At 38.2% G+C, this 13,333-nt stretch overlaps 1 protein-coding gene across 4 annotated transcripts in view; it reads right to left on the bottom strand.

Moving 5' to 3' along the window:
• Nucleotides 1-282: 282 nt before the first annotated feature.
• Nucleotides 283-13,333, bottom strand: part of SCN2A (sodium channel, voltage-gated, type II, alpha subunit) — an 80,034-nt gene continuing 66,983 nt past the window's right edge. For all 4 annotated transcript variants that reach the window (XM_009894603.1, XM_009894606.1, XM_009894605.1 and 1 more), the window contains 6 exons: nucleotides 11,438-11,719; nucleotides 8,345-8,398; nucleotides 7,136-7,273; nucleotides 5,928-6,032; nucleotides 4,605-4,875; nucleotides 283-3,622 (listed from right to left, as the gene is read on the bottom strand). In XM_009894603.1, the coding sequence (XP_009892905.1) occupies nucleotides 2,427-3,622; nucleotides 4,605-4,875; nucleotides 5,928-6,032; nucleotides 7,136-7,273; nucleotides 8,345-8,398; nucleotides 11,438-11,719 (2,046 nt within the window). In that variant the 3' untranslated portion in view covers nucleotides 283-2,426. The remainder of the gene's footprint in view (nucleotides 3,623-4,604; nucleotides 4,876-5,927; nucleotides 6,033-7,135; nucleotides 7,274-8,344; nucleotides 8,399-11,437; nucleotides 11,720-13,333) is intronic.

Below are 13,333 nucleotides of genomic sequence, written 5' to 3' on the forward strand. Positions count from 1 at the left end.
TGTCTTAGAATACCTGACATGGAAAAAGGGTTTAAGCATCATGTACGCATAAGCATTATCCTACTATAGAATAGCTTTAACTAGGATTAATAACCTGAAGATCATAGTAAAGATCTTTCCAAAGGCATACGGCTTCAATTTTTTACTTTTCACAAATCTATTATTATGAGTTTTAATCACTGCTCCTTATTTCTAACATTTTATATCTTCATATTTTATTTTTGTAGCACCTCTTGATAGTCAATAGTTTTTAGTGATGAAAACAAAGACAGAACAATTAAATACAATAAAAAACGAAAGTCTTTATTCTTTTGGCTCAACTGTAATGTGGTTTACTGTTCTTTATGGTAATAGCATTTTCCTGCATGCAGTTCACCGACACACAAGTCAATATTTTTGTAAAAGGAGGAGTCAACATTGAATTTTTGTTTGTGTAAGAAACACAAAATGTCCTGATGTGATCAATTATACAAGTTTGCTATTTAATTCCTGTGGAAAAAAAACATCGTGGATCCCATATTATATTTAGAACAGTTCTAGTGCAGCATGAATCGACAAGAATAAGAATAGTCTATGTAAACAAACACTGGTAAAGATTTCATGAATAAAAAGACTACCTTGAAACTTCTGATGCAGGCAGTGCTAGAATTTTAAACAAATCTTCCCCACCACATTTCAATTACAAGTTATATCTATTTGGAAGCAAGTGCATTTTGGACTCAGTTTGAAACTTATTTCACATTAAAATGTGTGCAAAAATACAGTACTAATAAAAAAGCAGAAACCTAAAGCTACCCCATTCGTTCCTTTGTTTCTTATTTTGTGAAGTTCTTGAATTAAAAAGTGCTATGGATAGAAAGTAACAAAAGTGACAGTGACATCAACCTGAAGATAATTCTCATTTCTTATTTTATGTACAAAACGCTGAAAAATAAAATAAAATGGTATTTTTTACAATATTTATATTTTCTTAGAAAATTCTATCCATGTATTTGTCAACAGATTAAGCAGTTTGCAACATATCCTGTACAGTCTGACTATACACCGTACAGTAGTCACTTAAAATTTTAGAATGCAAAGCAAGAAGCTCTTAAATAGCTGCAAACTATTGCTTGATGTCATGAAAGAATGATGACCAATTGAACAATTTGTTTCACTTAACCACTGAGATATGGCTTCCCATATTAGACTTTTAACAGTGGAAGGAGTAAAATTACAGCAGCAAAGGCAAGATAAACATGCATCAGTGATAGCTTCCAAACTATCTATAATGGTACGGAATACTTCATATTAGCTGTTGAAAGCTTGCAAACTACACTTACTGTGGTACATATTTGATGCAATAAATATTGTGCACAGGTCATTATTTGTTTGCTCAAACATGCACCACGGGATAAAATAACTATTTACATAGACGGTACTTTTTTAATCAACACATACAATGTCAACCTTGCTGAGAGCAGAAGATGGCTAAACGATACTGCAGGGTGAAGCAGAACAACTTCATAATCCTTAATTTTTGCGGGTTTTTGGTAAATTCAATTTCCCGAGTTCAGGTAAGCTGTTTTCTACAGAAGAATACTTAAAAATGGACTCTACGCCCCTCAGTAATTTCTTTTTTTATGCAGAGTTCGTTCAACTATTGTTAAATGACTTATGAAAAAATAAAACATCTGTTCTATTATTGTAGACTCTATGGGACTTTACAGGCACATTAAGATTTGTCTGGATGAGATACTAGATGGATACTGTTATTAAGCACCTCAAAATATAGAGCCACCCTGAAACATGGAAGTAGTCAGACTCTGCTGCTTTGTGCGACGTCATGTTTTTCCATGCATGAACTACAAGTGCAGCATGCCTTCATGCAAATCACTTCTGTCTGTACATTATAGAGAATCCGAGAGCAGAACACCTGGTTCTCATACCCCCTTCCCCAACATAAAACCCATTTACAAAAATAGTCACATATAATAGTAAACAACCTGTGAATTAAAAAATGATAAGTTCACCAACACTGATTTTTGTAAAAATATGGCAAATGTGGCTGTTGAAATGCAAACAGTGGATACAACTTTTGTACTGCGTGTTTCATGTTAAACACAGAGATTCATAGGCTCGCACCTTTTTTTTTAACTGGTCCCTACAGTCTGATTGGCCAATTTATCTTCTCTTCAGCAGTGTCAGCTGGTAATAAAAACAACAACCTCCTGTCAAGATGTTACCCTGTTTTACAGAGTTGCAGTTTGATGACGAGGGGTCACTGTCTTGTTATAGGCACTGACCTTTTATATATATATATAATTATATATATATTTATATATGTAAAAACTGTCGGTTTGGCATATACCTCCTACAGGAGTCCTGTTGACACAAATACATACTTTTTCAGGCTGTAAACAGTTTATCGCAAACAGAATTCTGTGTTACTTTTTACTTTCCCTGCTGTCTTTACCTTTATCTTCTTTTTCTGATTTGTCTTTTTCATATTTATCCTTGTCTGGCTTTGTTACACTATCATAGGATGGTGGGGAGGTTGTGGATGGGGTCATATCTGTTTTTTCTGGAGTAGAGTTCTCATTTAGTTTATCCATAATCATATCTTCTTTCATGGGCAGATCATCCTCATCTTTACCTTTTTCCTGATTAAATATACATGAAACTTTTTTAACTTTTTGCCTTAAAAGGTGACGTCTGAAAGCACGCTGAATAATGACAGCAGATACTTCCTCCTGTTTCCGTTTTAATGTGGTTGTAATTGGTTCATAGGAAACTTTTGAAGGATTGGCTGCCATAAAACGATCTTCCATCTGTATTCTGAGGGCGTCCATCTCCCCACTTTCCCCCAACACACGCTTTGTGAAAGCAAACAAGATGTCAAGGCAGTGAATTCTGTCGCCGCTTACCATGGGCAGATCCATTGCAATAAGCTGGACTTTGTTTGGTTTTGCTATAAGAAGAGGAGGATCTAACGAAGCTGCAAAATCCGATAGCTTACTGAACTCTATGAATTGTGTTGCATCAGGATCAAACTTCTCCCAGACTTCGTAGAACATCTCAAAGTCATCCTCGCTCAAGGGTTCAGCGCTTTCTTCAGTAGCAACACTGAAGTTCTCCAAAATCACGGCAATGTACATGTTCACCACTACCAGAAATGATATGATAATGTAGCTGACAAAGAAGAAAATCCCAACAGAAGGGTTGCCGCAGTCGCCTTTCACAGAGCTCCCCGGATGATCTTTATGGGGGTCACAGTCTGGCTCCCCACTGTTAAGAATTGGGGCTAGCAGACCATCCCAGCCAGCAGATGTGGTGATTTGAAATAGGCAGATCATGCTGTTGCCAAACGTTTCAAAGTTGAACATATCATCAATCCCAACTTCCCTTTTAACATAGGCAAAGTTGGACATGCCAAATATCGCATAGATAAACATGACCAGGAACAGAAGCAGACCAATGTTGAACAAAGCAGGAAGAGACATCATCAAAGCAAAAAGCAGAGTGCGGATTCCCTTCGCGCCTTTAATGAGACGCAGGATTCGACCAATTCTGGCAAGTCGGATCACTCTGAATAGTGTGGGGGATACAAAATATTTCTCAATCATCTCAGCTAAGAACATACCTAGAGAAAAAAAAGTTAAATTAGTAAAGAATATTATTACATTTTAAAAAACACTGCTAAATATTTATACTACAAACATTGTAGAACTTAAGAAGAACAGGATATTTAAACACATTTTAGAAATTAGCCCTTCAGTCATTTTTACAAAACCTTTACAGTTTGGTATGCTTTGGAAACCCATAAAACCCAATATAAAAAACTGCATCAATGTGACCACAAGTTTAGCATTAATGACACAGCAATTCCAAACATAAACAAACTGATAATAAAAAGGCTTCTTAGAACTCACTGAAGAGTAGAAAAATTGAGCATTATATTATGCGCCTCAAAGCAGAAAAATAACTACGTCCTGCTTCCGTACAAAAATAGCAAAACCAATTTGCATGTTAAGGAGTTCTGAGAAGTCAGAATGACAGAATTTTTAGTCAAGTTCTTTCAGGTTTTCTGCTCTAGATAAAGCAAAGATTAGCGGAGCCATGTATTTTTTACTACATCTGCTTCAGTTCTGTTTCTCTGGTTGTTCACTGTAGCTCAGGCATAAAACCTCCCAGGATGAAACAAAATTCTGAAGTAAGCTGAGGGTTTCACCCTGCTGTCCGGGGTGCTTGCTTGCTAGCCTAAAAACAGTCCCACACAGACTTTGCTCTTGGATTTTGGATTGCTGGACTCTTTTCCTGCAACTGCCAGTGTTAGTTTATATCAAAATTGCCTTTCATCTATGGGTTTGTTTCTATGCTGAGCAATTTCTACTGAATTTTGAATAAAGATCTAATTTCAACTAATAGAAATGTGAGAGTGTATGAAACCTATTGCTATAAAATTTCTTACTATACTGTTCAGTTATTTTATGGAAAATAAGAAATCAGAAGAAAGAAAAATTGTGGTCAGACTTTCTGTGACAATGTTGAACCAAAATATATATAGACTTTACATGCCAATTCAGTTTCCACAGAATCAGACATTTCATAAAAATTTTTCTTACCTACTATGGAGAGAATGACAACCACAAAATCAAAAATATTCCAGCCTATAGTAAAATAGTAATGGCGAAGTGAAATCAATTTCAGGACACATTCTCCAGTGAAAAGTACAATAAACACCAGGTTAATCCAATATAAAATGTTCTCCATGTCTTCACTCTGATCATCTGTTTCTACCATCATTGTGACCATGTTAAGGCAGATGAGTATCATGATACTGATATCAAATGCTTGTTTTGTTACAAAATCAAAGACCATGCCTTGGAATTTGTTCTGAGGGGGGGAAAAAATAAGATTAATTACAATATGCATTGGGTAAAATTTCTTTTTTGAAGTTGCTATGAATTATTTAAATCAAGTATGAAGGGGATTTCATGTCTTCCATGAAGCCTTCTATTTGTATGAATTTTCCAGTTTGTACATGTAAACACAAATTAAATAGAAATGCAACTACTATGATTATAAGCATTAAAGGGATGATTTCAAAATATGCATGGTGCATTTTTTCTAAAGTTGCAGAGGTGACTTTGCCACCCTGAACCAGCTCACTGTAACCTTTTGTGACACAGACTATTAACGGAATGCTTATTTGGCAAAATTTGAAAAAAAACTAAGTGGGGTGGGGGTGAGCAGGCTGAGAGTTAATAGCACTTCATTTGCCCCAAAACTTGTAAAGTTTTCAAGCCCTAAGTTCAGTGCTCCTCATGCCACCAAAATAACCTTTAAAACAGTATCTTCCATTTTTCAGCTATAGAGAATTTACTGATGGCTGGACCGGCCACTGAGCAGCTTCCACCATCCAAAGTAGAACTGCAGAGCTGGAATCACTCTCTGCCCCAGCCAAACCCTGCTCTGTAGTGCTAGGGTAGCTCTGCTCAGGAGAGCAAACCATTGTGTGGATTGTGCAACAGCAATGTGAGGGTCAAAAGGACTTTTTTTTTCAGGCAATGATACAGTAACTTGCCCCCATACAGCAGTTTCAGAGTCTTCCTCGATGACTTAAAAAGCCTGTGCCCTAAGGCTTTCACATATTTTGACATATACATAGCCATATTTAATTGTTCTAGTCAAACCAGTGCTTTGAAAAAAAGTCACATAAAATGTCATTGCCATCAGCAGAGAGAAAATGGGGGGTGGGGGGTGGGAAGCAGGGGAAGAGTCCTCCATATTCAGACTACAAAAGAGAAAAAAATATATTTCAGATGAATAAGGGTTTTCTTATATCACTTGTTTTTTTAGCTTACAACTTAATTCAGCCTAAGACATATTTGAAACAATCCCATTTTTAAACAAATGTAAAAATAACATAAAAGACTTATTCTTACTGCTGGTCGAGGTATAGGCTTTTGTGGTTTCTTTGAACCCAATTTTTTCATTGCATTGTAGTATTTCTTTTGTTCTTCTGTCATAAAAATGTCTTGACCTCCAAAGTAAACCAAATAGACAAAAACTGGTTACAATCACATATCTCAATTACTTATAAACAAAGATGCTGAATAGTAATAATCGCTCTTGTTCACATTCTCATCTGTGGGAAAAGTTAGTACAGACATAAAATTCCCCTTTATCATGATTATCAGCACTTGGGTAACAGCAGAATTGCTTTACATATTGCACTCAATGTTTACGATGTTTTATTGAGAGGCTCTTGAATTTGCACTGTTTGTAGCAGACTTCTGTTTTTCACTGGGGAGAGGGGAGGTACAGAGGAAGGAGAGGGGCTTTTTCTTTGTTCTACTAAATTCCATCACTTATTACAGAGGCACAAACTAATAAAATATTGCAATCCCCTTCTCTTGTTTTTCCTCTAGAGTAAATTTTGGCAAAATTTCAGAACTGACATCTATGATACCAAAGCAGAATTAGAAGGTATCCAGACGGTCATATTTCACAAACTCTTCTTCTCCCTCCACTGGGGCAGGACTTGAAGCAGGAGATCCTGGAACTACTATGTGGAGTAGAGAATAAAAGCCAATTTCTCTCCATCTCAACCCATTTCAGCACATGGATCCAACAGCACTTCCACCACTCCAATAACACTTTGTGTGGCCAGATACTTAGGTAAGTTCTGCAGCTGAAAGACTGACACATTTTGAGGCAGTGTTGACAAAATACAAAGACTAAAGAGTTCAAATAAAGATAATACAATGTTTATTACTAGAGTGCAGAGATCTACACTGCTAAGCTCTGAGGCATGAAGGTAGATAGCTAAGAGTTTTTATAGCTACTTTTAGCTATTTCAGTGGTTAGCCTTTTCATAAGTCTATTAGAGACTCCAGCACCAAATCCACATCTTTACAAAGATGACATTGGGTATTTCACTAACCACAGACAGATGTATGCTGTCGCTTGTCTGTCAAACCCACATAAAGCCAAATAGTAAGCTTTAATAATTTAATGTATTTAATATGCAGAGAACATATTAATTTATCATAAAATGAAAAAATAGTATTTTATGAATAAAGTTATTGTGTGTGGACCAAAAATAAGCACTTTTTTAGCTTTCTTTTCAGAATAATGGTGAAGTACTTATCTTCTTTTTCTGCTGGTTGAAATTGTCTATGATGACACCAATGAAAAGGTTCAAGGTAAAGAATGATCCAAAGATGATAAAGATGACAAAGTAAAGATACATGTACAGGTTATCTTCATACTTAGGCTGATCCAAAACCTGCAAAAAAGGCACAGAAACTAAGCCCTAGTTTGATGGTGAGCACAGAATCAAATATCTGGTAGACAGAATTTATGGCGCTCTCACTCTGATCTTTGCTTCTTATGGTAAAGTTCCCACATAGCCATCCCACTGATCTTCAATCTATGAAGTTACATTCTCGAAAAAGGACTTTGCTATCAAACTTGATATTTCATTTTATAAAATTTAACTGGCCTATATGAGCGTAGAGTAAATACTGAAGAAACAATTGGTTTAAACTAGTATAGTACCATCCGTCTGAGTGTACAGACAACCAGAAACACCAGCTTGTAAAGCTGCAAACTTTTCTGTATATCTTGCAGGAGGCTCCTGATGTGGGCTTCTAGAGCTTTCACTCCTATAGGTACTTAAGAAACTGCCTTGGATTGCGGAAGAGAGGCATGCAAGCCACGTTAAAATAAAGCATATTTTCTTGGTACAACTATGCACATTTACTATACTACAACAGGCATCCTGCTGTGAGTGTAGCTTACCAAAAAAGCTGGAGCTTTACCAGTATAGTATATTCAGTTGTCTACTTAGAACTAGAGGACAACTTGCACCAACAGAGCAAGGGGAAGGCAAAAGGGTAAGAAAATGTACAGCCCGAGTTAAGAATAGGAACGGTGCCCTGAAGAAAGGAGTCAGGTGGCTTGCAGACCACAGTGAAAGTCTCAACTTTAAAAGAAAAGATCGATGTTAAAGAAAATAATCTCTAAGCTGTGTATCGGTCCCTGTTTCCAAATGTAAATAATGCCTTAATGTGCAAAATTAGAGGAGGAAAAGGCGTTTCATGGCAATAGTTAAGTCTGCTGTGAAATACAGGAAATTTGGCCCTATTGCACCGTGGAGAACATGGAATCCTTTAGGACTACTCTGCTTTCTTTGTCTCTTGTATTTTTCCTATGGTTTCCATCTTCTTTAAATACAAAACTATAATAACACCTTGTTCTCTCATTTTTACTGTTATTTCTGAAAGATGTTAAAATTACAGTGTTAAATCTTGGAGCTCTACAGTCAAAACAAATGCAGTCAAGGGACTATACTTACATTACGAGAATCCACAGCTGCATACATGATATCCATCCATCCTTTAAATGTAGCCTATAAACAGAACACTGGTGTTTACCTCATGCTTTTCCTGGAAAATGGCTTGTCAGAAACATTGTTTAAGAGCTTAAGTGTCTTTAGGGCTCATCATAAACACCAGCACAATGCAATGTTAATAGGTGACTCTTGCCTTCTATTATATGTTTTATTCATATACGAGAATTGTAAGCGAATTCTAGTATCTGACTATAGAAGACACAGCATCTGTTAAGAACTTTTATCAATTATGATTAATACCTGATATAAAACTTATTTTCTTTGTATAAGCAAAGTAGGCATACTTGATACAGATTCAATGCAGCTAAGGTAAATTAGGTTTGAATTATGTATTTTTTCTCATAATCAGCATAGCCTCTATGCTTTGTATTATTTCTGTAGAGTCATGAATTTATCCCACACCTTATAATTCCAAACCAAGAAGTGAGAGACAAGATTTGTAAATGCAACGGACCTTAGCCTGTTGTCCTGAGATGTGCTGGCTACACTGCAGCACACTTGAAGTCTTACAGAGGTGAGCCAGGGGCTCCTGAAATAATAGGAGCCAACGGGGAAACACCAGTGAAATACCTCAGAGGAATTAAGGGGTTTTCCTCTAAGAAGGTGACACGTTTGACAGCCCAGATGAAATGCCCCTACACCAATGCACGCAGCATGGCCAACAAACAGGAGGAGCTGGAAACCACCATGCTGCTAGAAAGCTACGACCTAGTTGCCATTACTGAAACTTGGTGGGATGAATCCCATGACTGGAGTGTGGCTATTGATGCTACAGGATGTTCAGAAGGGACAGAGAGGAAGGAGGGACAGAGGCGTTGCCCTCTACATCAAGAAATGGATAGAGTGTGAAGAGCTGTCTCTGAAGAATAGCCGCAAGCAGGTTGAAAGCCTATGGGTAAGAATAAGAGACTGAGGCAACAAAGGGAACCTTATGGCTGGTGTCTACTACAGGCTGCCCAATCAAGGGGAGCTTATTGGTGGAGCCTTCTTATTCCAGCTACAGGAAGCATCCCGCTCACAGGCTCTCGTCCTGCTGGGGGACTTCAACCACCCCCACAGCTGCTGGAAAAGGAACACAGTGAGCTGTAGGCAATCCAGGAGACTCCTGGAATGCATGGAGGATAACTTCTTAAGCTAGGTAATAGACAGTCCTGCCAGAGGGGATGCAATATTGGACCTGTTGGTCACCAACGCAAGTGAGCTAATCAGTGACATCAAGGATTGGGGGCAGCCTGGGCTGCAGTGATCACGCACTGGTGGAGTTCGCAGTCCTGACAACTATTTTGCCTCAGTCTTCACTGGCAACCTCTCTTCCCACACCACTCAAGTGGATGGACCACAAGACAGGGACTGAGGGAGCAAAATCCCTTCCACTTTAAGAGAAGATCAGGTTCGTGACCACCTGAGGAACCTGAACATACAGAAGTCTATGTGACCTCACGAGATGCACCCTAGAGTCCTGAGGGAATTGGCTGGGATAGTTGCCAAGCCACTCTCCATAATATTTGAAAAGTCATGGCAGTCAGGTGAAGTCCCTGGTGAATGAAAAAGGGAAATATTGCACCCATTTTTAAAAAGGGTAGGACCCTGGGAACTACAGACTTGTCAGCCTCACCTCTGTGCCTGGGAAGATCATGGAACAGATCCTCTTGGAAGCTATGCTAAGGCACATGGAGGACAGCAAGGTGATTTGAGACAGTCAGCATGGCTTCACCGAGGGCAAGTCCTGCCTGACCAACTTAGTGGCCTTCTATGATGGACTGACTACATCAGTGGACAAGGGAAGAGCTACAGATGTTGTCTATCTGGACTTCTGTAAGGCCTTTGACATGGTCCCCCACAATAGCCTTTTCTTTAAATTGGAGAGGTATGGATTTGATGGGTGGACTGTTTGTTGGATGAGGAATTGGTTGGACAGTAACATTCAGACGGTAGTGGTCAATGGCTCAATGTCCAGATGGAGATCAGTGATAAGTGGTGTCCCTCAGGGGTCTGTACTGGGAGCAGTACCAGTGCTGAAGATACCAGTATCTTCATCAGTGGCATAGACAGTGGGATCAAGTGCACCCTCAGCAAGTTTGCAGATGACACCAAGCTGAATGGTGCACTTGACACACCTGAGGGACGGGATGCCATCCAGAGGGACCTGGACAAGCTCAAGAAGTGGGCCCATGTGAACCTCATGAGGTTCAGCAAGGCCAAGTGCAGGGTCCTGCGCATGGGTTGGGGCAACCCCCACTATCAATACAAGCTGGGGGATGAAGGGATTGAGAGTAGCCCTGTCATGAAGGATTTGGGGGTGTTGGTGAAAGAGAAACTGGACATGAGCTGGCAATGCGTGCTCAACACCCAGAGGCCAACCGTATCTGGGGCTGTATCAAAAGAAGCATGTCCAGCAGGGCAAGGAAGGTGATTCTGCCCCTTTACTCCACCCTGGTGGGACCACGCCTTGACTACTGTATCCAGCTCTGGAGCCCTTAACACAGGAAAGACATGGACCTGTTGCAGTGGGTACAGAGGAAAGCCACAAAAGTTATGAGAGGGCTGGAGCACTTCTTCTATGAGGACAGACTGAGAGAGCTGGGGTTGTTCAGCCTGGAGAAGAGAAGGCTCCGGGGAGACCTTATTGTGGCCCCTCAGTAGTTAAAGGGGGCTTATAAGAAAGATGGGGACAAACTTTTTAGCAGGGCTTGTTGCGACAGGAGAATGGGTAATGGTTTTAAACTAAAAGAGGGTAGTTTCAGACTAGATATAAGGAAGAAATTTCTTACAATGGGGGTGGCAAAACACTGGAACAGGTTGCCCAGAGAGGTGGTAGATGCCCCATCCCTGGAAACATTCAAGGTCAGGTTGGACAGGGCTCTGAGCAACCTGATATAGTTGTAGATGTCCCTGCTCATTGCAGGGCGGTTTGACTAGATGACCTTTCACGTCATAGATGTCCCTTCCAACACAAACTGTTCTATGATTCTATGAAAGAAACAATGAAAAATGAGGTATAGAAAGAGAAACAGAAATTAAGGAATGGTGACTTACCACTTGAAGCAGAGAAAGATAACCAAGGCCTACATTATCAAAGTTAACCTTCACATTCTTCCATCGGGCAGTTTCATTGTTTTTTATGAGCTCCTCACATTGACTGTAGTTGTTAATTTGGCTGATATCAAATCTCTCATCAGTTGTAGTGTTAACACAGTAGTAAAATTTTCCAGCAAATAGATTTACTCCCATGATACTGAAGATCAGCCAGAATATAAGGCAAACAAGCAGCACATTCATAATGGATGGAATCGCTCCTAAGAGGGCATTCACAACCACCTAGAGTACAAAATAAACCAAAGAGAGACTGTGTAAGAACACAGGCACCAGTATCATACAAATGCTTCATCAACATTTCTTAAATGCAACACTCTATCTTAATTCCAATATCTGTGTTACACTTTTTTAATTGTTGAGAGTAAGAAGTAAGAAAAGCAGTATACCGAAAAGATAAAATGTTGACATAATTAGAAGGAAAAACACATAAAGAGCAGAAAATGGTCCATAATATTTCTAATGATGGATTTCATCAAAAACAACAAACTTTTTTCTATTACATGTTTACTGGATAAACAGTCCAAATCAATATTATTGACCAAATTTTTAAAAGTAATTTTCAGACTTCTTTTAAATTAAAGAAAACTCAGGGAGGTACGCATGTTCATTTGGATGGTTATATATAAAATCCTAAAAGCATACATGTTCAAACCAGGAAACCAGCTGAGTATCTGAGCACAGAAAAGCTGGTAGTATTCAGGCAAGTGGCAGATAAGACTTGAAGAAGGAAGAGACTTGATTTAATTCCCAAATAAATTTTGGGGAAAATCAGGCTTCAGGAAATAAAAACATGAAGAGTTCATGTATGATGATGAATGATGATTAAAAACATGCCAGAATAAAAATAAAATAGCAAAGAAAATAAACTTAGGGAGAAAGTAGGTCCATTATGAATGAGAATGATTTCTTTAATGATGAAATTAATGAACTGCTAACATAGTTAACTTGTACTTTAAATCTGTTTCTAAGTAAGTCTAACAATATAAAATTTAATAACTGTGGAGCACTGCTGCCAAATTTGCCAAAACAACTGAATCAGATCCTTAGAACCTAATGAAGATTTTGTCTTAAACATGCAGGACATTAGGTATTACATAGATCAGATTATTTATAATTCATTTAGTTTATATTACGTAGGTACTGCAGCAGATCCTCTAGCACACTATGCTATTTGTTTCTATTCAAAATACAAATATGTAGCTTAAGCCTGTAATATATTTTGGTATTACATTTATATCTACAATTAATAGGTTGCATAGAATCAATTACTTGTAAAATTAGTCATCTAGGTAGATCACCTTTCATCCCTTGCCATTTTACAGAATAGAAAATAAAGTCTTTGAATTTTGAGCAGGTGATGAACCACAACCATGTATACCACATAGTAGACTTGGGCTGAAGGAAAGGAGAAATATTTGTTTTGCTTTCAGGGCTCCATTCCTGCCAAAATAATACCTCTTTGGGGACATACACACTTTGGACAATATTTGACATCCTATGGGATTTCAATGAAATTGTCATTGTGTTAAGTTTAGAGGCTGGACCAAATGAGGTTCCTTTCAATATAAATTACTCAATGACTCTATAAAACCACAGAATGGCTGATGAAATCCAAAGCTTCCATGCTTTTTTTTTGCTACATATTTTAAATCACATGCTGTAGTAAGTCTTTATTTCTAATGTGGAAATAAAAAAAAATCGAAATAGTTTCTTACTCATACTAAAGTTCTCCTAAGCAATACATATTATAAATCAATAAGCAAAAATAATATAGCATTTTATCACTCATCAGCCAGGCAAGAGCATTCCCTGACTAATGGATAAATCACTTCTGCC

The sequence above is a fragment of the Charadrius vociferus genome, unplaced genomic scaffold (assembly GCF_000708025.1).
Source record: "Charadrius vociferus isolate BGI_N301 unplaced genomic scaffold, ASM70802v2 scaffold161, whole genome shotgun sequence".
Lineage (NCBI taxonomy): Eukaryota > Metazoa > Chordata > Aves > Charadriiformes > Charadriidae > Charadrius > Charadrius vociferus.